The sequence below is a fragment of the Falco naumanni genome, chromosome 1 (genome assembly GCF_017639655.2).
Source record: "Falco naumanni isolate bFalNau1 chromosome 1, bFalNau1.pat, whole genome shotgun sequence".
Lineage (NCBI taxonomy): Eukaryota > Metazoa > Chordata > Aves > Falconiformes > Falconidae > Falco > Falco naumanni.
This window is the reverse complement of record NC_054054.1, coordinates 69211822-69239670: the sequence shown is the minus strand read 5'-3', so window position 1 is coordinate 69239670 and position 27849 is coordinate 69211822. Positions and strand designations below refer to the sequence as shown.

General features: G+C 43.5%; 1 protein-coding gene and 1 long non-coding RNA gene across 3 annotated transcripts in view; one reads left to right on the top strand and one right to left on the bottom strand.

The window, feature by feature from the left end:
- The window catches only part of NPNT (nephronectin), a 55271-nt gene extending 40707 nt beyond the window's left edge, over positions 1-14564 (top strand). For both annotated transcript variants that reach the window (XM_040598190.1, XM_040598197.1), the window contains 4 exons: positions 5336-5431; positions 5810-5908; positions 9158-9414; positions 12575-14564. In XM_040598190.1, the coding sequence (XP_040454124.1) occupies positions 5336-5431; positions 5810-5908; positions 9158-9414; positions 12575-12670 (548 nt within the window). In that variant the 3' untranslated portion in view covers positions 12671-14564. The remainder of the gene's footprint in view (positions 1-5335; positions 5432-5809; positions 5909-9157; positions 9415-12574) is intronic.
- On the bottom strand, positions 13610-19926 carry LOC121090119. Its single transcript, XR_005828458.1, has 4 exons — positions 19613-19926; positions 18270-18374; positions 17811-17948; positions 13610-13716 (listed from the first exon to the last, which is right to left on the bottom strand). It is a non-coding gene; the product is annotated as an uncharacterized LOC121090119 (long non-coding RNA).
- Between the last annotated feature and the right edge of the window lie 7923 nt (positions 19927-27849).

Here is a 27849-nt window from a genome sequence, read left to right as displayed (position 1 = left end):
AATTAGTATCTTTTAAAAATTGAATTCCTACACTTGGCCTTTGAACCACTTAGTCAGATGCAGACAGTGGAATCTGGCACCAGGGATAATCTTCTCCTGATATGGATATGGGGGGAATGGCAATGGGGGAGGAATGCAGCGATGGCTTAATATTTAACTATTTCAGGACTGATACAGACTACAGTGAAGTACAGAGGAATCTTTTCTGGTTACCCAGGTGGATCAAGTCTTTAACAAACAGAATGAACTTAATAAAACTGTGATTTTCTGCTGCCATCAGGATCTGAGTGATAAGCATTAAAAGCATAAACTGAACATAAAGCATAATGCTAGATACCAGAAAGCAGGAACAAAACCCCTTATCTATATTAAGAGATAGTTCAGCAGTTTTCCTTCTTAGCCCTTAGTAAGCTCAAAAGATTGGAATTGGGAGACTTTTCTCAGAATGGTTATTAAAAAATTTAAAGATTGTAGTAAAACTTGGTTCTTTCTTCTCCCCCTTTCAGTGACTGAAATTCCTTAGTGCAGTCAATGCAGTTATGTGTTCCTTGAAGCTGTTGAAAAAGGGGAAACGCTAAATGCAAAGAATGTGGGTTTTGCTACTCCCTGGTATCATTAGAGTAGCATCATTTTACAATAGCATTTCGTTTGTCTTCAGTGTTCTGGCACCTATTAAAATGTGTTTGTCTTACTATTGAAGTATTTAAGACAGGCATGTTGTTCCTGTTTGTACTCTGGAGCTACATCATAAGATCTAGGAGTCTTAGAAATCACACCCTCCAACAGTGTTCCAGGTATTTTTATCCCCAGATTTGATATGCAAACTTCTGTAGACTACTTATTTCCGTGAAACTCAGTTGGCATTCTGCATCTCCGGCATAGCTGTTCATAGGAGAGCAGGCAGGTTACTTTTCAGAAAATCTTCTGGAAAGGTATATAATAAGATGTTTGATTTAGGTTAAAGTTAATGAGCCTTGTAACTGCCTGAGAAATGCAAGACTGGACTCGGAGTGGTCACATGCAAGCACCATCTCTTCCCTCTTATGCATGTGGTACTGCAGAGGGTGGGACAGTCCATGAAGGCCCTTCCTGAAATACATCACACTGTAGAATTTGAGCCTGTGGAGTTTTAGGCAGCGTATCCTGGACACTCCAGGTATCCAGATAAAAGGCTAAAGTGTCACCTCTGTGTTGCCCCTCCTTTTTAGCCCAGCATGTATCAAAACCACAGCATATTCTTGTTTACTAAGTCCAACTGGCCTCAGGGCTGCCCTTTAGCTGTTTTCTACTAGTTCTGTGTGAGACCCCATAATTTCTGGGTGTTTTTTGGAAGTGGAATTCAACAACTTCCAATCGTAACTATTCAGTCAAAAAATCTGTCTCCTTTGTTGTTTTGTTTTTAACAAACGGGAAGCTTGGTCATGACGATCGTGTGGAATGGCATTGCATAAGAACGCAGTGTTTGTTGTAAGGCAGAACAGTGCATTATTAATAGTAATAAGAATTACTAACAACATGAAGCTACACTCCGTTTTGTTTTGGTTTTGTAACACCAAAACAGTGATTATTCTGTAATTACAAATAAGCTGACATATGTACACTCCTTCTCTTATACTCCCAAGCTCAGCAGTTAGCAAGTACATGAAAAAAAGTCCTATGGTTTTCCCAAAGGATTAAAAAGCTGAAAAGAAAACAGTCTTATACAGTTACTAAATATTCCTCCCAACATCCATGCATCTGTGAAGAACTCAGCTCATGAACTTTGAGAATATGGCATTATTGATGTACTGGCTCACGCAGAGCTTATAAAATTCTCCAAGAAAAAGAAGCCAAGTTTATATTTAACAAGCTTTATCAAACCATTGAAGTTAAGTGAAAAGCACACTGATATGCTATGTAAAGTACACAGAAACGGCTTGGAAAGCTTGCAGAAAATAATTGTGCCAAATACTTCCTCCCACCATCACCACTCAGCATATTAGTAGTCACAGTGAAAAGAAGTGTACAGATGGATCATATTTGAAGTCCTGCATCTCTTGTGGTAACTCTTGTTTCATATCGAGTGCACATTCTTTTAATTAGGTCTGAGCACTGAAGTGACTGGTTTAAAGTTCATAACAACAGTGTTCGGAGAGGACTTTAGAGAAAAGATCTGAAGAAATATTGTTTTTGTTGAGCTTTAATTATAGGCAAATATATCAACTTTAATTTGGAGAATGTTTGTATATGCGCACAGATGTAACCCAGGTTTGTATAAAATAGTGCATTAGAAATGGCGTTTTAGGAAATAAACTGAAGTAGTTTGGAAAATAAATTCCTAATATTTCCTGCAGCATTTTCCATAAACAAGAGCTATGGGGGACTGGGAAGGGGATCTACAGGGCAAGTACATACCTTGAGACTGTGACCCCGAGCATCATACAAACCTTAGAGCACGGCAGCAGGTTTCCTCAATGTGCTCTGCCACAGTGTTCACTTAGAGCCCTGTAACTACCTCTCTGTGGTCTGAGCCTGTGGTCCCTGTGAAAAACTTATGGCATGGGGGAAGAACAGGAAGATACAGGTGAGAGTGTTAAATTCAGTGTCAGCCTAGCTAAGAAGATGATGCAGGCATCCTGTTGCAGGTGGGTGCCAGAGGCTGATGGCACTCAGGTTTTGCAGGCTGGAGTCCCCCAGCAGCTCAGGGAGAGTGCAGCTTGCGTTTCCATCTGCTCCCGTGGGCTGGCCTCTTTCCATCCCTGTGCCATGCGGATGTGGCAGATGTAAAGACACTTCAAGAACAGGCTGCATGTCCATTCCAGATGCAGCTATAGTACACATGGATGCTGCACTCAGCAGTTTTGAAGTGAGTCGCTGGCTTGTTCTTCACAGCATAGGAAACTGTCTTTTTTCCTTAGCACGCTCCGAGAAGAGGAAAGGCAAGGTGATATCCCTGGGGGTCCCGCACAGACGTGTCTCATGCATGGGGAGTGCTGCTTTCCATGGGGAGCAGCAGCCTGCAGAGCGAAACTACTGTGAGGGCTTATCTGAGGTGAAATTGCAGCCAAAGCACTGTCCTGCCAGAAATGACAGTAACTCACTTACAGGATGCTGCTGTTAGTTTAGCAGGCTTTGTAAGTAAATACTCCTGCAAAAATTGCTGTCCCAGGGGGCTGGCCACAGTAAGCCCAGGAAATTGAATTGCCAGTTTTTAACATCCCTGAGCAAACCCACTGCAGCTGAGTTTAAACAGTGCTGATAGCTGCTGTGTGTACCACGGTGGCGGTGCCCTAGGCACACACAGACGGCTCGCACACACATCTGCTCTGTAAGCTATTGCTCGTGCTTGTCCATGACTGCAACGCAGTCAGAGCAGTGTAAGAACGTGCATGATGTTACACATCAGAGCAGCTTACACCGCCATCAGCATCCCTGTGCAGGTGTGACTGTAGCTGTAGGATGCGCTTGTTCAACTGACCCGCCTACCTATTCATAGAGCTCTTAGGAAAGACAGCAGTGTACGGTTGGGAGGGATTAAGGGTGAACGATGGTTTTAGAGCATTCCTGTTTCGATTTTTTACTGCCTGAGTTAAACAGATATGGGGTTTTTTTTCTTCATATAATTGAATATAGTATTTGTGTGTAAATGTACTGCAGGGTGATTATTGGCCTAGGTGGTGTGGACTGTGCACATTTGTAATGTTCCTTTCATGTTAAATCTAAAAATTCTAATCAGGTAAGCAAAAAAACCTGATTAAACAAAGCAGCAAAATCTGTCCTTAAAAATTAGCTGGCCTTTACTACGCAAGGCAACCTAAAGTCCTTGAAGCTGTTTGAGCATTAATAACCTAGACTGCAAATAGGTGTAACCCAAAATCTAGAAAGGATTGGAAAAAGAGACATAATGATTAAAAAACTGACTATATACTATTAAGGAGTTAATAATTTTCCTACAGACTTCAAGCTTTTAATTGATTTATTTTTATGATACAAAATTTCCATCCAAGATCTGTAGTCTGTAACATTACCTTTGCATACTACATTAGCAGTTGGTTGACCTTTATCAGACTGCTTACTTTGTCCTAATTCCAAAAAGCAGGAAGCTACTTCCTTCTTATTTTTTGCTTTCCTCTGTCTTCTGGTTCTAGAGTTCTTGCAGCAGTGCTACTTATATGTTGTCCTAGTGCAAAAGAAGTTCCCTCTTACTTTTGATTTGATTTCCTGGAAACAACAGTCCTTTAATTCAGTTTAGAACTGTAAAGCATCTCCTTTTTTCTTGTTCTCGTTTGCCTAAGAAGCCTATAGAGGCTTATTTTAGCACTGCAAATGGAAAACATGTCAAGTTTTTAACAGATAAGGCCCTTACAATTCCATCTGTAACATCTAAGGGCATGTCTGAAACACATTATGACTGTCATTAATTATGCACAGGACTGACCTCTAAAAGAGGAATTTCCAAGACAGCTCTACCCAGTGCAATCTGTTTATCTGCAGTTGACAGCTGTCCATCAGGCGTGACACTGCTGTGTTATTTCTGGAGACTTACATAGACCGGCACAGTGTCTTCAGAAGTAGAAGTCTTTGTAGTGACCTGACTTTGGCAGCCATCATTCCTGCAAAGGCCTCTTCCATTTCAGATCGTCCTGGCTGCTGAATGGCTAATAACCTCCGTTACATCACTAAGTGTTCTTCTGCTCGCAGCCGAGAACAGCAGCTGAAGGACAGACCGTGCTGGGAAGCAAAAATATTATTTTTTTTTATAAAAATTTATAATTACAATTGAATTCCAGCTTCCAGTAGAACTGCTCCTTCTCAGCTCTCACTACAATCCTTTTTTTGTACAGTACAGTTGTTTAGGGAGCTCTAATCCTTTGCAGACAGAGGTACCTTCGGCTGTGTTTCAAAGGTTAGGTGCATGCGGGGCCTCTTCCAAGTGCCATTGCCTCCTGTTGAGATTCTCCTATAAATAAGGTGATTGGATTTTAAAGTTTGAGCAAAGGCTTTAATGTGGCTTTATTTTATTGAGAAACCACTATCTTTAAAAGTGCATTTGAAGGGGAATAGTGTGCTTCAAGGTTAAACTTTTTTTTTTTTTTTTTTTTTGGTGGTGGGGTGGTGGTTTTTTTCCCCTGGTTAAAAAGGCGTTTTCATTTGACGAGCCTTCAGCAGACTGAGAATCACGAGTCACGTAGGCATAAAGTTTATGTATTTTCATGTCAAATATAATTAAATATATTGAATTCTCCAAGGAAGGCGCAATGCCCAGAGCTGCTCTGCTCGTTTTTATTGAAGATAAGGAAGTGGGTCACTAACTACTTTTATCTCACTCATTTCTGAAAAACTACTTTTCTCTCAGTTCCACGCCAGCCTGGAGTGAGCAATAATCTGTTTGAAATACTTGAAATCGAAAGAGGGATTACCGCTGATGAATTTGAAGCGAACGATGACCCAGGTAAAGATCATGTTCAGGGTTCAGGATTTGTTGTTTTCTTGGGTTTTGATGCATTTTTACAGGACTCCTACATCTTATGCCCCTTGTTTAAACTATGCTTTGTAAAAAGAAAAAAGCCCACCACCTAAGTGAACCTTTATAGTGTTTTTTTTCTTAACAGATTTAGCACAACAATAGTGTGAATTGTTAACAATAACACTAGCATCCTTTTTATTGTTTTAGTATTTTTGTAGATTAATTTTTCTAGCGTCCCTTCTGCTGCATTCTGTTTTCATATTTACTTGCTACTGTCAGCCACAAGGGAAACTGCTGCAGTTCCCCAATGAAAACAATCCAAATCACTTTTTTATTTTTGACAGTCTGCTCTGTTCTGCCTAGGTGTGCTGGTTCACAGCTGTAATTTTGATAGTGGACTGTGCGGGTGGATGAAGGACAAAGATGATGACTTGCACTGGGAACCAGTGAGAGATGAATCAGGTAAGACACCTGTGTACGATCACGTCCTGTAGCTGGAGAGCCACCCAGGCTTGAGTTGGATGACAATTCTTGCATTGTGATGAATTTACACACCTTCTGCTCCCTTTAGTTCTGGCGTATATTTTACACCCACACCTCTTCCGTGTATAAAAATCAAAACTGAGGATTGCCAACATGAAAGAGCAATTGAGAATTTGCATTTTTATCATATCTGGTATCTTTACAATAGGAATGTCTCTGAAGGAGTAGTAAATGTATTCACTAAAAGATTATCTGTCTTAATCAGAACAAAAATGTGGACTAGAGAACAACTTTTATTTATGCTGAAACAAAGCTTATTTTTCAAACTACCACACAAACATAATTATTTCCATATTACTAGCAAAATTATAGAAAGTGCTGGAAATAGTCTTTGTTCTGCTGCCAAATACAATGTTCTAGTTTAACATCTCAGTTTGATTTTATTGAATTCTACTCCAAGTTATGGCAACCTGTACCTAGGAAAACTGTTAAGTAACTGGAAAAAGTGACCTTGCAAGGAATATTACAGGGGCGCCATCTGCACGATAGGAGACTGGTGTCGGCACTGGTGGTCGCCCAAGGCAGTGACCCCTCCTGCCCGCACACCCCTGCTGCTTTAGGCCCAGCAGAACGGCAGCTCTGCGCTGCTGGAGTCAGCTGCAGTCTGTCCCCTGTTGACTTTGCCGCATGGCAGTGGGAGGCTGGCTGGCCTGGCCTGCGCACCCTTCCCACAGCGCCGGGGATTAGACACACATCTCTGGCTCCCTGTAATGACGGGATTACCTCCTACCCAGAAGAGCAGCCTTTGCGGTGCACAGCGCTTACGTTATGCGAGGGGAGGGCAGGCTTCGAAGGAAACAGGCTCTCAGTAAATGTTAGAGGTTAAGTTGAGAGAGGGTGAGGGCACTGAGAGTCCTTATGCACCACCTCATCATAGATGTCTGTCCTTACCTTGCCATTGATGAGACAGTCGTTGGTCACCGCAGCAGGTGACCTGGCACCTTTTCCAGGCTGTTCAGCTGGCTAAGCAGAAGCGCTGTCTTCGCTTGCTGGTCGGGCCGCCTCCCCCCCTGCTTGCAGACTGGCTTTTCACACACAATTCAAATGCCTTTTTGAAACAATGGATTTAAACCCACATTGTTTCTGAGAAAGTTAGTCACTTAAAGTATGTTCACTATCACAACTCAAAAACTGTTCTTAATACATACTAAAGGTTGAGAACTATGATTTTTTTAACTGGCTTTTTTTTTATTTTTAGACTTTTTCCGCCCCCCCTCCTGTGCTGCTTCCCAGTCAGGGACAATCTCAGCTTTTTGTTTCCTGTGTATGTTCTGCTCCTGTTGACATAACCTGTTAAAACTAGTCCCTTGAAGTCAACCACCCACCCCCGCCTGTCTGGAATACCTTGTTGCAAGGATTTATTTTCACAGCTTGTTCCTGAGTGTTTGCTTTCACCTTTCAAAGTTTGCTATTTATTGGTTTATCAGAATCTGCATTTTGACAGGTGTCATGCTGAAGCGGTATAAGCTTATCTTGCATGCAGAAAATGCTCATTTGAGGGGACCTTTTCCTGCAGGGGCTTGCCTACAGCTACACTGGCTTTGTGCTTACCTAAATCTGTTTCCTATTGATTGGATTCAGTCACTGTAACTACCTGAAACAGATGCAGTTAATGAGTCAGATCATACTTTGTTGTAGGTACAACTCTATCACTGTAAAACAGGTGCAGTTATTTAAATTCTATTATGCTTATTTTGGCTGTTAGTGACCTTGATGCAAACCCAACGCATTAAAGAAAACAAAATCCCCAGAAAACACTTAACAGATCCTTGGACAAATAGATCTTACTTCAAACCCAAATGCAGATCGTGGGCTCCAGACAGCAGCATAATACTTTGCTTTGTTAAATCTCATTGAGACCGAAGAACTTAAAAGTCTATGTAGAAATAGTGAATTTGTACATAGAGTAGAAGAGAGAATAGAGACAAGATTGGCTTTCCTTATAAGTGTGTGACAAGCTCCGGTACATTGTCATTAAATCTCACAGCTTTTAAGGGAAATCACTGTGGCTTCCAAAAAGAAGCTTTCAAAAAATAAAGCTCCTTGTCACTGTGCTACTGCTCAACTATTTAAATGAAAAATATTTTTCTGTCCTGTAATAATGTAAAGGCTGTATATGTCAACAATATTACAACCCCCCAGTATTTCTACATCATCAGTTTCAACTAAGGAGCCTACATGGCAGCTTTACCTTAAGTTCATTAAACTTGGATTTTTCGATTTAAAAAAAGATTTTAAAAATCTGACCTCATTGGAAAAAAAAAAAAAAGTTAAAAAAATACAAGCATGGGTTTTCTCCAAGATGTGAAGTCACAGTTATTGTAGTTTTGACTGCCCGTATGAAGGGGTGCATGGGACTTATGTAAGTATATGCCTTCCCCCCCCCCCACTCCCCCAAGGTTTAACGGATGTTGCCGTACCTGACATCCTCTACTATTCATGTTTAGGTGTTTTTGTGAAGGCATCTTTACTTCAAACATGATCAGAGATAACAATAGGGTTTGAATTAAGTTTGTATGCTCATTGACAGCTTACTACTGTTAGAGAAGACTTCAGGGAGTGTATCAAGTTAACAGCCATTTGGAAATCACTACTGTTTCTATCTTTCTGTATCTAATCCAGATTAAGATTTTAGATTAGATTACGGTTAAATAAAAATGCTATCCATATTTGCAAATGGATACGCTTTGAGACTTCACCTGTTAACACAGTTCCCAAACAAAAGGGAAGTGACAGAACTGGAGTTCAGTTTACATCATAACGTTTATGCTATCATCCGACAGCAGCCTAAAAGGTGTATAAACGTACACAGTAGCTTTAATGTCACTGAGAGTTTAAAATCATGCAGTCACCAGGGGGTTGTTAGAAATGAAAGAATACATGAAATTTTCATTTTCAAGAGGTCTTATTTGCTTTGTAAAACAAATCAGATGGGCAAGACCTAACCTGGTACTAATGTAAACAGAAGAGCAGCACTGTGAATCTTACGCTGCAGGAGGCAGATGCATCAGTTCTGGTTCATGTTCCAGCAACCATACGCCTTTTTTAAGACTCACTGGACCTTGTGGAGCCCTTTTTTATTTTTTGATATTTTTTTTTTTTGACAACTTGTGCTGCAGCACAGTAGAACTTGAAAAACCCCACAAAACATAACTGTTCCTTTTGCAGGGGGACAGTACCTTACCATCACCGACCCCAACGGCAAAGAAGGAAGAGTAGCGCATCTTATCCTGCCATTGGGTCACATGGCTCAGGCTGGTGACTTGTGCCTGTCATTTAGGCATAAGGTGCCTGGACTGCATTCTGGAGCCCTCCGAGTCTTTGTAAGGAAAAATGGTGCCCACGGACCAGCCGTTTGGGGAAGAAATGGTGGCCATGGCTGGAGACAGACACATATAACTTTACAAGGACTAGGCATCAAGAGCGTAAGTACTGATGTATATGCTGCCTTGTGGTGTTTTGCATGAGAAGCTGAAGACACTTACACGATGGGGCGTGGACTGTTTGTCTTCTGGGTCCAATTTCAGCCTGTGTTTTACTGCTTTGATCCCTGCCAATGGAAACACATCAAGAATAACAAAGTGTCGTGGTTTATCGCCAGCCAGTAACTTAAGTACCACGCAGCCACTCGCTCACCCCCCACCCCCTCCCCAGAGAGGTGGGGAGGAGAATTGGGAAGGAACGTGAAATTCAAGGGCGGAGATAAGAACAATTTAATAATTGAAATACAATAGGAAAATAATGATAATAACAACAATTATAATGAAAAGGAGGGAGAAGGGAAGAAGAATAAAATCCAAAGGGAAGGGAGGGAAAAAACCCCAAGTGACGCACAGTGCAACTGCTTTGCAAAAACCACCCGCTGACCAATGCCCAGCAAGGCCCTGAGCAGCGATCGAGAGGCCCTGCCCGAGTGCCCCCAGCTTACATACTGAGCATGATATTCTGTGGTATGGAGTATCCCTTTGGCTAGCTCGGGTCAGGTGTCCCCTCCCAGTTTCTTGTGCCCCTCTCGCTGGCAGGGCCTGAGAAGCCGAAAACTACTTGACTTAGTATAAACATCACCCAGCAACAACTAAAAACCATCTGTTGTTATCAACACTATTCTCACACCAAATCCCAGACACAGCACTGCACCAGCTACTAAGAAGAAAATTAACCTTATCCCAGCTGAAACCAGGACAGAGAGTCATTGTACATTTTTTCAGATCAGTTTTATGCAAAAAAAAAAAAATCCCACCTACAGCAATAGACGGATAGGAAATGACAAAATAGCCTGCACTGAGCTACCTTGTACAGGCTGTTTTAAGGGAATTGTCACGTAAGAGAGAGCAGTTTAATGGACAATCAACATACTGGACATGGATTTCCAAAAAGCCGGTATCAAGATTCCACCTAAACAATGCTTATTAAATAATACATACAGTGCCAGGAAATAAGAAGGAGTCATCCCCTGTGGATTAGTAACTGGCTACACCAGGGCAAAGATATTGAAAATAAGTCATTTTTGATAATGCAGGGAGGTTACATGCACAATCTCACATGGCTTTATGCTCTTCAGCATACCTGCAGCTGATCTGGCCGAGCAGGTAAATGATGACCTAACTATGACAATAACACAAAATGGTTTAGCACAATTAGAAAAAGCTGTTTGAAGTGCAACAGAGAATCTTTTAATACCTGGAAATGTTAGAAGTACTGGGTGATAAAATGATATCAAAAGCTCAGTGGTTTTTTGACCTCGGCTTAGCTTTGAAGGTAGTTTCTATTTCAGATTTGAAGAAGGGGCTTGGGTGCTTCAGGGCCTGTTTTGCTCTGACAGATATCAGGTGGTCTAGAAAGCTCACACATCATAACGTTCATGGTGGGAGCAGGCTACAACACAGGGTATATAGTTCTAAAATTAATAGTAAGTCTGTAATTACTGCAAATAATATTCTGAAAACTTTACCACAGCAACAGTAATAAAGATGTCTGACCTCCTTTTAGTTGTAAACGAATGTCAGAGTGAGAATGTGGAAATCTGTAACAGGTGAACAATATACTTGCCATGTTCTTACCCTTTTTCACCAAGTTTAACACTTCTGGCAATCCTCAGGTCTGTCTCGCCTGATAGAGCAGTTCATTAAGTAAGTGTGTATGACTGATATATTGTCTGGCAGAAAAGCAAATGAGACCCCAAACAAGACCAGCAGTTCCCCTCTGCCCCGTCCCCTGCCCCTCGTGACCACCTCAGCAGCAGCTGTCAGCATGACTTGCCAACCATAACCGACCGCTGGCCCACAGACCAGAGCTGCCGCAGGGGTAGGAGGGCTGCCGGCCTTAACCACCGTGACATTTATTCCAAGGATCAGGGAACGAGGGGCAGCTCTAGCTAAAGGGAAGGCCTCTGCCACAGAGAAAGCAGGGGGAAATAGGGAAACTTTGTTTTCTAACAATTAAAATTGTTAGAAAATTAGCTAATTAAAAGCCAAAAGGAGCTCAATGCTAGTGATTTTAGGGGGGGCCAGTAGAAACCTGAGGAAAATATGAATGGAGACCAGAATCCTTCATCGCACTTTCTAATGAATTAGCTCTGTGTAAATTAAAGTACAATGAAAATCACTCCTTTCTAAAAAAATAAAATAAAATTCACTATATTCAGTATAGAGCTTCTCTGACCTCCTCAGTTCCCACTCCTTATTTAAAAAGTGTGCTTTTAGCAAGCATTCAAACTGTTTTGAACCACACAACTGAATTTCTGACCTATGAATCTGTATGAACTCTTTCTAGCTCAGTGATAACAGCAGACTGACAAAGTTTTACTGTAGGCTTCAAATAATTTTTAAGCCGTGGTCAAAAACACTGATCACATTAAACAAGTTCAGGCTTCTGAATCTGCAGCACTAGCCCAGATGAGCAATACTGATTTATGGCAAGTGTTTCTTAAGGTCAGCCGCCCATTCTGTATACTGCCTCTGACTGATGCTTCAGTCCTTGTAGTCAAGCTTTGTATTTGTTGAATTTCTTCTACTCAGGCTAAACCTGGACTGCTAGTGCTCTGTCCAGAAAGCCGCACCCAAAGTTCTGCTGCCATTTCGCAAGGAGCCAGCGCTTCTGTAGATTACCATGAATCTGCGGGTGCCATAATTTCTAAATTAAAGATGGATGTTTCTAGTTTCCACAGCTAAGGCAGGTGCAAGGTGCTTTAGCAATGGAAAGCTCCTCTATTAGACAACATTTTTCAGAATACAGAGCATTTTGTGTGTTTACTGTGAGGGACAATGAAAGCAGTGCAGAGACGGTATCTAGAAAGCACCCAAGATACTCTTACGTGGAAGTTCATCTTACCTCAGCACGAAGTGCAACATTACCCTCAACTGCTGGTTCTTCACAAAAATCCTGCCAAAGTGAAGAAGGGAGAGATCAGAAATAAAAAAAAAAAACCACAGCCATAATTCTGAGCAGAATTAACAGCTTTTTGACAGTTACAGTTGCCTCAGCTGTCTTATGCTTTTGCTTTCTTACCATTGAGACCTCTCTCAACCAAAGCTTCTTTCATTTTACTTTATTTCTACACTCAAATCGTTCTATTTCTCTTCCCAGGTTATTTTCAAAGGGGAGAAAGGGAAAGGAAGAACTGGAGATATTGGACTAGATGACGTGATCTTGAGGAGAGGACGCTGCCCTGAAGAGCATTAGCAAAGACAATGGACCAGCACAGTCACATCCTCTAGCCCTTCTCGTGCTATTCCTACCAAACTTTGAAACAGAACTGCACAAAAAGGAAGAAAAAATTGGAGAGTGACAACTTCTTAGTGGTTTGTTAAGTGCAATCTCACTCAAACTTCATTTAAAAACATGGGGAGCGCCTCCCAGGATTCAGGAACTCCAATCGCGTGCTGGTTGTTTCTATTAATCCTTACCCCCGAATCGTATTTTGTATGTAATAACTTTATGCCCTGTTAAGCCTAGTGAGTGCTCACAGGAAGAGCACTTGTGAAAAAGGGAGAATTAATCACAAATGGTGGCAAAAAAAAGCTCCAGCTCAGAAAGTTTTAGTGGTAACTGATAGTCATTATCTTCCTATCACAGTGCTACTCTTTCGTTGATTAGATTTGATATACAGTGGGATTGATCTTGCTTCAGTCGCCTCAGATTAGCAGAAGCCTGGACCTGAACTTTGGCTTACTGCCACTGACCTTCGAAGAAGGGCTTGCTTCATATTAAATAGCATTTATTTTGGTGTTGCATCTGTATTCAAAAAAGCAGTTACATAGAGTAGGCACTGCATCCTGTAATATTGCTACTGCTGTGTTTTGTGTATATGTGTACGGTTATTAACATATTTATGTTTTTAATATTTACAGACTGTAGTCACAAGGTAATTGGCAGCTGTGCTCTTATTATACAAGACAGAGTTCAGCATATTCTTTGATCCCGCTGGTCGCGCGCATAGATACGTTACCAAAGCCAGTGAATGGTGCTCATTGAAAAACGCGGGTGCAGTTTTTCACATTGTAATATGCTGAAGGCAAAAGACCAAACCCTTACCTGATGTAAACTGGCATCCGATGTGCTGTACCAGTTTGCATTTAGCTCAGGAGCAAGCCTGAAAGGGCTCTCAATCCTGCAAGAAATTCCTGGTTCAGTTGAAGACTGGGCAGCCTGGAGAAGATAACTCGCATCTTGTAAGACTGAACCCATTGACACTACCAGGATGTTCCCTTCCCACAGGTGGCACAAGCCTACACATAAGCAAAAAGGGCAGCTGCATTAATGAACAGTTCACCGAGAAATGCCTTGAGTGATCTTTATAAACGTCCGTATCCCATCCAACTCTTCTGTATATAATAAACATTTTATTCTTTAGAACTAGAATAACTATTAGCTGTAGCTAGAACTACATATTTATCAGATCTTTGGACTAATTTTTTAGCTATGTATCATGCATGTGGTATGCAGTTTCCCAGGGAACTCTGTTTGGTATGGGACTTTTAAATGAGGAACACCATCATCATCATTGCTGCTAACAATTCTAAATTTGACAGCGTAATTGTAACATTTAAGAAAATGACAAAAGATTGATAAAATGTTAGTGGTGCAGCCTTAAAGATTCAAAAATGTGTGTATATATATATATATAAGAAATAGGTATCAGATCTTTTAAATACAGTGTAAAATAAGTGTCAGCTTCATATCATGTTACAAAACAATCATTAAAAACAATTCATGTTAAGCGTTGTACAAAGTCCACAGAGACAGAATTGCAAGACCATTAGAGGTCGTGTTCTAGACACCTGCCTCTGACAAAGCACTGTTTAGAAAATACTTTTCCAATTTTGTCCCCTAGGACAAAGCATGGCAGAAGTTTATTTGACCAAACAGATAGTCTCCTGCAGAACTGTATCAAGTATTTTGAAAATGAAAAAAAACAATGCGTTTGTAAACATTTTTAAACTGTTTTGCTTCAAATATGATCAAGATCTCTTTCTCTTATGTGACTTTGTAATATGTCAGAAATATTTGTGAATAGCTGAAATACCTTGTCCTTATTTTAAAGTAATGAGTAAAGGAGGCTGTTGTTTGCTACTAATTAGAAATCTTGGTTTCATTTCTGGATCGCAAGTCTCATTTTTATTGCAGTGAAATGAATCAAAATATGACAATTCAACCAAAGTGAAGTAGCTCTTGTTACCAAATTTAAAAAGAAAAGCGCATTTCACTATAATATGACAAGAGCATGATATGTATTGTTCACAAGGAAGATTGACAATTTTCAACCTAGCCTTTTGTAAAGAACAGTTTCACAGGTAATTTAAGCGCTTCTGCAACATGAAACGTCCATTTTACACACAGCAGCAGCTACCGTAGTTCCACACAGCACTGAACCTGCACTAACTGTTACGTTCTTTGGCATCTAACAAGATTAACACATTTTGCTCTGGTTCATCTACCGTGGATGAAGATGGTCTTTACGACATATTACCGCAGCCTTCTGAGGCTGATAGCCCCTGGTTAAAACAGGAACCTATCTCCTTATCTCCTATCTGTGCAAGACTGAAAGAGCTGTTTGCCCCTTCACAGGTGGCCCTTAGAACCCCGAATTGGACTGAATGCAGAAGGTAAGCAAACAAGTACTCCGGTGCCACAAGGAAGGTTTGGGGTCTCTGTTTTCGAACGCTTTTCATTGTCACGATCAAACCAGTAACACTGTAAAGCACTGCCGCAGCTGAAGTGGCGGACGGTGGATGCTGAGGTCCTAAGCCTGGCTCTGAAGGAGCTGCTGTGGCTGTAAGTCACTCCCCTCTGGCACTGGTGGTGCTGTGACACGATGCTGTATGTGTCACCTCTCCGTGTTTCTGAAGAGCCAAGGTGAGGCTGGCCAGTGGTTCTGTTGTGCCCACCCTTGCTGTGCCAGCCCACTCAGGCAGCAAATTGTAGCCACGGACCTCAGCCAGGCCAGAGCAGACACTGCTGTTTTCATGTGAGCCTCAAGGAAGAGATGAGACCATGGCCTGAGGTCCTCCTGGCCGGTAGGTTATACCTGCCACTCCTGCTCAGGGTTTAATCAACAGGTTGACTGTGCCAAAAGAAATTCCTGCTTAAATCCGTGGGCAAGCAGAAGGAACTGCACTAAATTAACACGGCAATATTTATCAAATGTACTGCGTAACCTTGTGCCAGCTTACAGTTGTAATGTTTCTAAAAGACACGTTAAACATTTTTCCCCTCATAAGATTGAAAATAAAGATTCATCATAAATTACAGGTACCGTGACCAGTGGCAATGCGTATTTACTGCATTTGCTGACAACAAAGTGAGCACAATAGAAGGGACTGAGACAAGATTTTGTTTCCAGGTTCCATTCTGTACAGTCACCTCACCTCTCATCAGAGCCACGTCATTAAGCCACTCGTGAGTGCTTTCAATAAAGCCTATTTATTCTGGAGAAAAGCTTCCCTCGTTTCCCTTTAGTAAATTAACCTAGACTTGGTGGTCAAAACATTGGTTTTGATAGAGTTGGAGATTACAATAGCCACCCTAGTAAGAGTCAGATCAGTCACGAAATGACAACCCTGAGCAGAAGAATGCTCATGACAGCAGCCTCCAGCATCCTACTCCGTCCTCCTGGAGAAAAGAGGCAACAGAGCACCTGCCTCCAGTCCAGGTGCCAAGGTCTCTCTCTCTATGCTCCATTATAGGTTGTTCCTCCCTGCAAGTGAGGCACAGTGATTGCCACAAAGATGGTGAAAATCACAGACTTTGGATCAAGCCATGCATCGTGGCAACCACCTTACAACCTGTTCACTCTGCATTTACAGACGGGCAGCAAGATAAAACTACAGCTGTCTGTTAACTCTAAAACTATAGATAAAACCTTATAGATAAAACTATAGCTGCCCTTAAAATTTTAATTGTAAATGTTAGAGAGTCATTACTTGGCAACTGAGGCCCAGTTAAATCCTATGCAATTGTTATTTATATAGATCTAGATCTCAAACGCCAAATTATCAAAGTTTTCCTGGTAGTTAAAACCACTTTCTTGTCTGCTGTTTCATCCTGATGTCCTGTAGTCACACAAGGTTTTATGACTTCAGATTTTCCACACCAATTAAAAAAAAAATAAATGAGTGATGCATTGGTGTAAACCTGCAACTTCGGAAAGAAATGAGACATTCTAGAGGTAAGTTCCAGTACTGGTTTGAAGGAACACAGAGATGTCCTCCAGCTTTGAAAGCTAAAGTGTTCTCAGAGCACAGCTACTGCATCGAACTGACCCCGCAGTAAGCGAGGAAATGCATCCTCAACGTCCGTGATGCTGCATTTGGTTGAGAGGAAGGCGTTCAGCAACTGCAAAGACAACCTTAGCAGTGCAGACTGAGGCACCTATACAGTTCAGACACCAGCTCCGAGTAGGTTTTCAGGAACAACGTCCAAAATCAATCAAATCACATTCCAGCTGCTCTGCTCTTACCAGTTCTCCCTGCGCACTTGTATGAACTCTTCCAAGCCCAAACCTCGTTCCTTTGCTTTGAAACAAAGTGTCCTCTAGACAGTGCTCTTGCTGGTTGCTTTGGGCTGAGAGAAACCATTTTTTAAAAAATAGGCTATTTTTTATTTATCTCTCTTCTTAAACTTGACAAACTGCCTGGCTAATGTTATGAGATTAGGATAGTTGATCCAGTTACAGGATGTGAGTGGCCACTGGACTTTTCATGTTAAGTTGCCTTGTTTCTCCTAAAAAAATAAAATCTCTAATTTAACTCCAGAGAGCCAGTTGGGATATCATGCTTACACATGCTTGATGCATGTCGAAAGTATAGATCTGTCCCTCATTTCCTTAATAACATGTCAAACAATGAAGCAAAGTGGATCTGAATTTTCTGGATAAAGACATAAATAATTCCCTGCTCTGTAGATCAGGCACTCCATCATTATTTTTCCTCAGGTTGCTTTCCAATAGCTGTTAAGAATCAACCATTTCTTTCTTTGCTCTTAGTAATATTTAACCACACTCTGTAGTACGTGGGCAGATTTTGCCACGTTACTGTTTTCCCATAATCCAGCTATTAAAGGACTCCCTGAGACCCAGGAACAAGCCTCCATTGCCATCAAACCACTCTTCTACAGGTATCACAGACACCACATCCCCAGAGCAAAAGGGCCATCTCTCCAGGACCTCTGTGCTGGATGTACCAGGAGACGTTTTGTATAATTGCACACAGAACAAGGACGCCCCTCGCTCTGTGGACAGCCAAATCCTGCCTTCCTCTGACCACAAGATACTACAGCGCTTTTCCAGTAATTTTTGTTAACCACCTACTTTATGAGTTTTTACCTTCTGTCCAGGCCAGGAATAGTCCTCTTCCACACTCTTCTCCCAGGTTTTTCCTTCTCACGCGTTTCAACAGCCCATGATCTCATTTCAGACTCTCATCCAGAACCCTTTTGCTATTCATTCAGAGCCTGGCAAACCCTGGAAAGACAAGGTACAGCGTGTATTCAGAGAAGATGAGGTACAGCATGGGGAGTTTAGAATGCAAGGGGGTCCTTTCTGAAACTCATGACTCAAGAGGAGGGTCTCTCTGACAGTTCTGTCTGACCCTGTCCCCTGTGCAGTGAATAATCAAGCGTACCTTGCCATCGACAGGCGTACCACTTTCACATTTGCTATCAAAATTTGTTAAATTGCTGTTTTATATCCATAAACATATTGCTGCTTCTGTCTTATGAGTGAAGTGCATCACTCCATCTGTGACACCCCCTTTAGGTAAAATACTTGAAGAAATGGACTCACCAGATTCCTCCCCCTGTTGGGTTGGTCCAAGACAGAACTCCCCTATGTATGGAGCAGGATTACTGTGGCATGCATACACTCCGGTTCAGTACCTGTGGCTTCTTACTGCAAATAACAACAACAACAACAACAAAAGCCTTTCAAAAACAATTGGCTTTGAAACAACAAAAGGACTGGATGTGTATCTTATCAAGTGCCCATCTTTCCCCTCTGCAAGGAAGGTGGTAACTTTAACCTTCGATACACAATGCACAACCTCTTGGGTCTGGTGGCAGTCACGTAATGTTCTACTTGATTTAAGAAAGATTCTTTTTTCAAAATGGCTTAGTTTGTAGTAATACCAACTTAGCAAAAACTAAGTCTCTGTGAACTCCACAGAGGCCATCGCTGATAGTCAATTAAACATGCCTGGGATTGTCCTCAGGCCCTGAGGGTAGATAGCACATAATACCTGTATCCATGCCATTAAATCGATATCCATGCATCCACACTACCAAATCCCTTCTCCCTGGCAGGGCTCTCTGCGGACGGCTGGGCTGCCCGTGGGGTGAGCTGGCTGCCAGCCGCACCGGGAGCTGTTTGGAGCAGAGCTGGCTGGTGAGGGCTGGCCAGCGTTTGCTGGGGGAGCTGGAGCCCGCGGGGCTCAGTGTCCCTGCAGGTCCCAGCACCCCAGAATGACACCCACAGAAACAGCCCCGAACCCACCTACGGCCCGGTCTCACAAGTCCTGATGTAAGCCATGGGAGCTCTCCCTGTGCACTGCCTGCACGTGAAGAGGGTGCTTTCTAAGGACACCGCAGTGTCACAGTGTCACATGAATAGTAAAGCACATCCTTTCCCTCAGAAATGCTCTGCCGACGCCCTGATGCAAACGCACAGAGTTTGCCTGTCGGTTTGCACAACTGGCCAGCCCTTAGTACGGCTGATCTGCAAAAAGGACTTTGCAGACCTACATGTACAACAGAGCCAGCAAACAAGAAACCGGTCATAAAGGGCCAGGGCTGGGGAGGTGGCATCAGAGCAAGAGGAACAGGCACGAGGGAGGGGGAGAAGTTGCTGCCCCTGCCCCAATTACTACCTCTTCCTACAGAGACACCACAGATGCCCAAGATGCAGCTGTGGGACAGTCTTACAAAATTCCCTATGAATAAAATCCCAAGGATCCTTGGATCCACCACCCCCACACCGGGGTCCAGTCACCAACAAGGACTGTGACTGATGTCCCCAGGTGCGATCACACCTTGTACCCCTGCGGAAAAAACACCGAATGTGGCTACAACCCTCAGGTCCTGCAAGCTACTGAAATCAACGCGGGGGCAAACAGCTGTGTTTCTTGGCTGTACCTCTAAGATGCTCTCGGCCCACACAGCAGCCCGACATGGAAGAAGGAGGAAGACAACTTGCCCTTGGTCTCCCTCCTGCTGCAGCTGTCAAACGGTTTCTTGTCAGTCTTCCCCCTGGTGGCACATTCCCCATCCACAAAGGCAGCACAATGGGAAGCCCCATGGTTGCTCCTGCTGGAAAAGCTGCACAGTCCACTCCTAAAACACATTTTCCTCAGATCCTGTCTCAGGCTGTCACACAGCTGCTCCACAGTGGTTCTGCCAAAAAAAAGAACCACTGCCAATCTGAAGTATATTTTTCCATTATTTTCTTCCCAGATGAGAACAGTAATACATGTGTGGCACAACTGTCCAGAGAAAAAGATAAGCAGTCAAAAGTATACCCTGGTTTGCGATTGGTAACAGATCAAAGGCAACACACAAATTTTAAATTAAGAAAAAAAAAAAAAAAGCTGGCTGACTTAAAAGAACAAGTCTCTTGCCTATTATTTTGCTCCAGCAAATGTTGGAACTTACTCACTGTATCTTAATACTGGTGTTTTGGGATGCCAAGTGCAAGTAAACTTTCTACCCTTTTCCCAGACTTTTCCATCTAGTTATAAATACTGAGAGTGGCACAGTGAAATGCACTCTCACACCCCTAGGTTCAGGTCGAGCACAAGAGTTCCTCACCTTGGAGCTCACGTGATGTGGGCCACCTCAGCTGGTGGTGACACCACCAGAGTTCTCAGCAAAGACCACCTTGACGTACAGCCTGATGTGAGTAAAGAACTAAATACAAATAAGCACTGAGCGGTGCTAGTTATGCTTGTAAATGAGGAAAATAACTGGAAGACTGTCTAAGGTGAGAAATTTGACTACTAGGGTTCAGAGGGGCATCCAAGAGACACACTTTGAATTTCATCCCTTTGAATTCTGAGTTAGGTCAGGAAACACTGCCATCTTCCCTCAGTTTCTTGGACCAGTTGGAGGACAGCAGAAGTTGTCTTCAAAGTTTCCATGCCCAGACAGGGTGTTTAGTGTTCTCTCTGAAATATCACATATGTGTGATTCTTGTTAATAGCCTAGGAGATCCCTTTAGTTATTGTGCCTTGGAGTGTATAAACAGGGCTTGAAGACTATGAAACTGCTCGCTAATATTAAATCCCACGACTCCATAGGGCACATCAATTTACATAGAAACCAGGCACCTTAATTGCGTAGTTAGAGGTGTCATTAAACTGGGAGCAATTCAGTCACCTTCCTGTCATATGCCACTGGTTCTATCCTGCCTATGAAAGGGTATTTTAAACTGGCTGAATTCCATTACCGAGGGCTGACCGCTAAAACCAAGTTATGTTTAATTACCCACGAGGTACATGAGGCAGTTTTGTGGGGTGTTTGGTGACCTCGGCATTCTGGCAGCCCGGCTGTGTGTTAGCCAGCAGCCCTGGCACACTCACACGCTTGCTGGGAAACGCATCTGTCAGCTTTTATTGGAGTAATTTGTTTGCCAAATAAAGACATATGACTGGGGTTTGAAAAAAAAAATCATTAATATGGAAGATAGGCAGAGAAAGTCCATGGATGGTACCTCAAGGGATGCCTTCATCACCATATGGCCTTTGATGAGCTTACATGGGTAGGTAGAGAGCCAGACAAAAATTGGGAGTGTTCAAATAAGGCTCAGCCACAGAGCTCCTGTTCACAGGCCTCTGACTCAGGCTCTTTGTAACACAGTCCATCATCTTCTGATCAGCCATGCCCTCCCAGGACACCAGTTAGTCCAAAGAGCGTGTTTGGCATCGTAGCAAACATACCGATGATGACAAACCCTCCACAGCTGGCTGGGACCGGGTCCTTAACTCTTCATTTTCCTACTCAGCCTTTGTCAGAGGTATGAGCTGTGCTACTGAAGACATCAGGCAAGTGCAAACTTTCACGCTCCCTGATGAAGGCAAGGAGGAGATTTTCCTTCCCTGACATGCAAGTCTGCTTTCTTCCCAATGAGGGACCCTCAACAGAGGAGACCCGTTCAGTACCACCCTCTGCACTAGCTGCTCCCACCGACCCCCCCGGTGTACCACAGCGTGCTCCTAGCACGCAGGTGAAGAGCTGCACAAAAACCCCAAACAGGGCAACATCCCGAGCATGTGGTGATCAGATCTGAACTATGACCCTTTGAGAGGCAGCTATGGGTGAAACGACAGGAGGCACAAATGGAGAATGCAAGCAGTCCTGCAACTGCACATAACAGCACAGGACTGCAGAACAACCGGACTCCATCCCTGGCCCTGGAATGACACACACACGGCAGCTGGTGAGTTTTCCAGTGGCAGGTCTGCCTGGGACAGCCTAGGAACATGGCAGCTCCAAAGCACGTGAGGCTGCCAACAGTGACTACAAGGTGATCTTGAGCATGCAAAATAGTACGTGAGGGGGATTTTCAAACCTTGCTGTTAAAAACATCCTTGGAATGATGGCTGCGTCCTGACACTCAATACGGACATCCCACGCCTCACATCTCAGCGACGGGGCAACAACTCCCTTAGGGGATGTGTACAGACTGTGCAGATGAGGTTACCCTTTGATGACAGTGCTTTTGAGAAGACAAATGTCTTGCACCCGTGAGGGAACTGTACAGAGCTGCAGCAGAACAGGCACAGGCTGCTCCAGTGGTATCAGCTGGCTCCAGTGGTCCCAGGCTTCGCCCATGGGACTTTCAGCCGAGGGTGAGGCTGCCTGGGAGCTGCCCAAACATGTTCAAGGGACTGGTAGCAAATTTTCTCTGTGCACCTCTCCACTCCCCTATTTATACTGTTGTAATAAGGTGAGTAAACCCAGCCACATGGCAGATAAGAGAACTGGGAAAATGCTTATATCGTCCACCCAGAGGCAGGTAAAGACCATTTACTTGAACTTGCAAATCCTGCTGCTACACACTGTCCTCAGATACACAACCACAGCAGAGACAAGTCAACTAGCCTAACCTGCAGCAGCAGTTAGTTAAAGAACAGTTAAAAGCCTCCATTATGCAGCATTACTGAAGGGGGGAAAGTTACAAACAAGTTTCATTTGTCTGTAACTTCCAGAAGCCTGGACCTCAAACTCGGCCCTTTTGCTGCCGTCACAGTCCAGCAAGTCACGCTGAAGACACTTGGGACCCAGCTGCCATTGGCTTCTGTGGCACTAGATCAGGTCCTTCCTTAGTACCATACATAACAATTTGCTTCTGATTAAAATGAATCCTCTTAGCTGCTCAGAGAAATGCATCTGAATTTCTCTCCCGAAGGAACTCTGAACGGGGCATCTAGAAGGTCACTTCTAAGAAGACGACAGCCAAGAAAACCAAAAACACATTACAAAGGAACTTGGGCAGCCGTGAGACAAGCGAGTAGATCAGACACTGATGAAATCACCATGCTCCCTGAGCTGTTCATATGCAATTTATCTCAGTTGTTAATTTGTAACAGGCATTTCCCCTGCCCTTTGCGAAGCAGTTGGCAAACTCACTGCAGAATTGCTGCTGGTGCTTGGGTAACAAACATCCAAGCAGCATTTCAAACCAGATGTAGTAAATGGAATTCTTACTCCAGGTAAGGACTGTTGTTTAAACCCCTGTTTCTCCTGTACCTGAAAACAAACAAACTCTTCTGCCTACCTCAAAGAACTGAAATGCAACATCCCTCCTTTCTCCACCATATTCTGCTTTGTGCCACAGGTGGCTTTCTTCCTACCTAGGTACAACATGTCATTCCTGTCTCCTAAGCAGAGCGTTCTAAAAGGCTCCAGTGTAGATTCTCTAACAACTGCTACCAACATTCAAAGTCTTTTACGAAGTGCATTTGCAACAACACTAAACCAGGGCAGCATCAGGGCAAGACAAAGGGACAGCTCTTGCAGCCTCGCATTTCAGCACATTACAGTTTTGCTGCAGAGCTTCCAGTCTAGCCCACGGTGACACCAACCTGCCAGAAGCTCTTTAACAGACCTACCAGCAATTTTAAAAGCACTATACTTGGAATACTGGCACGCTTACCTGCAAAATGCAAACACTCAAGCTGCCTCCTCTGGTTCCAGATGTTACAACCCTTTGGGCTGCTGCAGAGCTTGGGCTGCAGCTGAGGGCCCTCATCCCTGGGCAGCCCCCGCAGCTGACAGTGCTCCTGCTCTAGGAAGCCCAGTGCCAAGCCAACACCACTCTGGATGGGCCCTAGATGTGCCAGTTTTCCCCCAGTGGGAGCTGAGGTCTCCGGTGGGATAAACCAGCATGGACACAGCCAGTGTTAACGCTGCTGTGCTGCCCCGTGCACACGTGCTGGCTCGCTCAGGGATCTGTATGGCAGGCCAGCAGGCAGCCAGGGCATCACAACACCCGCACGCCTTGACACAGTGGGATTTCGAACTCCTGGTGGGACCCAATCCTGCCCCCACTGCTCCTGGCTTCAGTTAGGGCTGGAGCCCCCAGTGTGAACAGATTCAAAACAAGTCTCTATAAATTAAACTGGAAGAAGCCCCATTTGCCTCTGAGCCTCCATGGCTGGGCGTTCCACAAAGAACAACGACCTGAATTTGTACAGCCCACCCAGCCTGCACCACTCGCCCCTAGCGCAGAGGCAGCCCTAGCAGCTGGGATCCTGACGGGTACCCTCCACCAACAGCAGAGAGCAGGCACTGGTGTCGCTTCTAAGCATAACAGAGTCTTAGATTAAGCAGCAAGCAGCTAAGGCTGCGAATTCAGAACCAGAGTATTTCTTTATCTTGCCCATGGTAAGTGTGTGTGTGTGCGCTTTGGAGTTGGATGCGCCCACCGCAGCATACCATGTGGGGGTACAGCTCCCCATCCTCCACACAGGTTGCTCCCCCCAACACACACCTTTTTCTCCTCTTCCTTCTCCTACTCCTTCCTTCTCCTCTCACGACTCTCTGCTTCCCGACTTTTCCCTTTTTCTCTTACCCTCCAGTTTGTTTCAGGACCCCAACTTTTTTCTCTCCATCTCCCAGCTCTGTGTTGCTGCTGTGGTCTCGAGCTTTTGCTGACGAACAGGCTATCAGAGCCTTTACCCTCAGCTGCACACTTTTAAGTTTAGGCCTCTGTCTACCGGGAAGATTCACGTCGGGTATAAAGCACTGCAGCTGGCAGTGTTTGCCAGATCCTGCCCCAACAATAATAAAGTTTCTTTGCCTCAGGACCTGCTGAACCCAAAGACTGTTTTCTCTGGCACGAGAGGCCAATTTACTCCTCGAGATAAATATTAAGCAAACAGGATTTTTTTTTTTTTTTTTTAACCTTAGGAACTAAGAAGCTAGAACTTTTTCCTACAGCCACAGTCACACCCTTGTGCCTGTAATGCTGAGCTATTTTTAAAGAATTAATTCCTGTGGTATTTTCCTAATAGCCATAATGCAGTGGGGCATTCTCTCAGACACACTTTGCTGTTATTACTCCATCTCTGCCTTGTGACTATGACCTTCCAAATACAGAAAGATTAGCCAGCTGTCTAAAGAAAAAAAAAAAAATCTCTCTTTGTAACCTTTGTTCTATCACTTCTTTTCCCTGGGCAGCAGCTCAGATCTGGCAGGAAACTATCTTTTAGTTCCTGCCATAAGCCTCCATCACATCTTGGACATGATCAAGTCCTAAATGTTGCAACTTGGACCTTCTGCACACTAAGAAAAGAAAATAAAAACTTGTACCTTTTGCCAATGTTTAAATAAGCAAAACCAGTGAACCAAACCCCAAGTGAAGTACTGTTGCCCATCCATGTAATAATGACACTTTCTCTACCCGAAAACATAACATTAGTAGCTTAAAATGACAAAGGGGCACCAACATCAGCCATTCCAACAATCATACTGTTCCCTTCATCTCAGGAGATGACAAGCAGACTGAGTTTGTGACTTTGCTAGTAATTCTAATAAAAGCACAAAGTCCATAGCAAATGATGATACAGGCCCACGCCAGCTTGGGGACCTCTTGTTAAAATTGCATTCAGAGACAGAGGGGTTAGCTGTCCTCTCTCCTCTGTACTTGCTCCCTCATTTAAAATACAGAACGTGTTTTCTAAGACTATGTAAAGATAAACACAGATTAGGACAAATATCTCCTTCCCCTGATTTCACTGTCTGAACCCTCATTAAATTCCTCGGTAAGCAAGGTCAGACCCCATCTATTTTCTATTCATACACACAATTTATTTCTGCTTGCCCATGGTCCATGCCTGGGGACAACACTCGCAAGCAATCAACCTTTCACTCCCAGCTCCTGACCCCATTTCTCTTCTCCTGTCCTTTTACATTTTCCAGCCTTCTGGCCATCTCCTAATCGTGAAATCAGCTTTTTTTGCTGGCAGAGCCAAGAGAAGAGGCAGTGGCAACGTGCCCTTATGAAGAAGAAATTGCCTCTTGCCATGTTTTCTACCTGCCCGAGAAAGTCTGCAGCTGTTTGTCCTCCTCGCCCTAACCTGCTCCGTTGCAGCTGCCCACAGCCATGTTTGTAAGGCCACAAGATGTGGCGAGCCCCAGAAGAACACCTCGTGGCTCTAGCTCACATCTTGTCAGACTCCCCCTGCAACTGCAACTGCACCCTGAGCCAAAAGCCTATTTCAAGTCGAAACCTAACCTACTGACATATAATGAGTCCAGCAACTGTTAACGGTAGATTTTGAAATTTAAAGGGTTTTCCCTGCACGTTAATGTTCTTTTCCCTCTACCTAATGAGTCCAGCTTCAAACTCCGTCCTAGAGAGGTGCTGAAAATAAGACACTGTGAGATATGAGCAAATCAGAGCTTCACCCATTGGCACAGCCCACGTGTTCCACCTCCCTCCTGGAGCTCAGGCACTGACTTCAGAGGTGGCAGGACTAAGCTTAGTGTTACTGCTACGCTAGGAAAGTACATTTACATAAATTCAGCTTATAGCAAAATTATAAGAAAGGTTTTAATTCAAATGGTGCTATACTGGTTTTTCATCAGCTGATTTTCCAGCCCATGAATTCCAGCATAATTAATTTACTCAGAAATAATATTTAATTCTCATTTATATGTGAATCACAAAACTTATTTTGCTTCTTCCACATCAAACTTAAAAATAGGTGATGGGTTGCAGAGCTCTCTAAAGCTGAACACTAATTGCTGGCTGAGAAAACAAAAAACAAGAAGTTATCAACAACTTCTGGCTAATTTCATAGGGCAAAAGGGAAGAACTTCATTCAACAAAAAAAAAGGCAGCAAAATCCCAAGAGAACAAAGTAAGCATCTTTTTCCTCCGGTCAACATTGCTTACAATAATTCCAGTCATTTATCTACAATTCTAGACTCTTTATTTATTCTGCCAGACATCGGAAATGAAAAATAAAATCAACTTTTGCTCCCCTCTGAACAAGCCACAGTGAAGTGCATGAGATGACAACCTGAACACACCTCTAGCAGGCAGCCAATTCCAATACCACACCTTTATTTATATAAGAAGGACAGCACATATATGTATATTTTATATATTTTAATATATATTTCACTTCTAAAAAATATGCTTACTTATATATTCAGGTAAAACATGTAACAAGGGTTGCTTGAGAAGTGCTGCCAAGGTGGTCAGTGCTGGGCCACCACGACCTCCTGACCTTCTCCCTGGGGCTTGCGGGGGGAGCAGGCGCTACCTAGGAAGGAACAACCTCCCCTAGTGAGTTTTTCCCCATTTCACAGGTGCAAATCCTCAGCAGTTTGTCAGGCTCTGCTTGTTTTAAAAAAAGCTTTTGGTCTCCTGACATTTTAAAAGGGTTCAAAGAAACATAACATAAGCTAGTTAAAAATACCATGTGGAAGGAGTATACACCCCCACCCCACTCTAGAGCCAAAATCACAGAAAGCAAAGTTTGTACAGCCTAATAGCTCATCCTGCCTATCCCCCGCTCCTGCAGGACTCCTCCAAAACAGTATCTGCCCCATTGCCTTGCCTGGTGGGCTATGAAAGCCCCAGCTGAACCCCATCTCTCCAGCAGGCATGCAGATGGTACCCCTGCACGTGCTCATTTGTGGCACAAAGAGGCTCTGAGCTGAGCTGGGCACCCCCAGGTACCTGAAGTAAACAGACACTGCAGAGCTCACACCGCAGCACTTTTCCTGACCTTCAGCTAATTTGAAACTCCTCTTCTTGGGAGACCACCCAAAACGTCTTTGTACAGCTTAGGCTGTGTCTTAATCACCCAGCCAAACTTGTGTCCCGCAGCCCTTTTGATCTTTCCTGGTCAATCCAACTT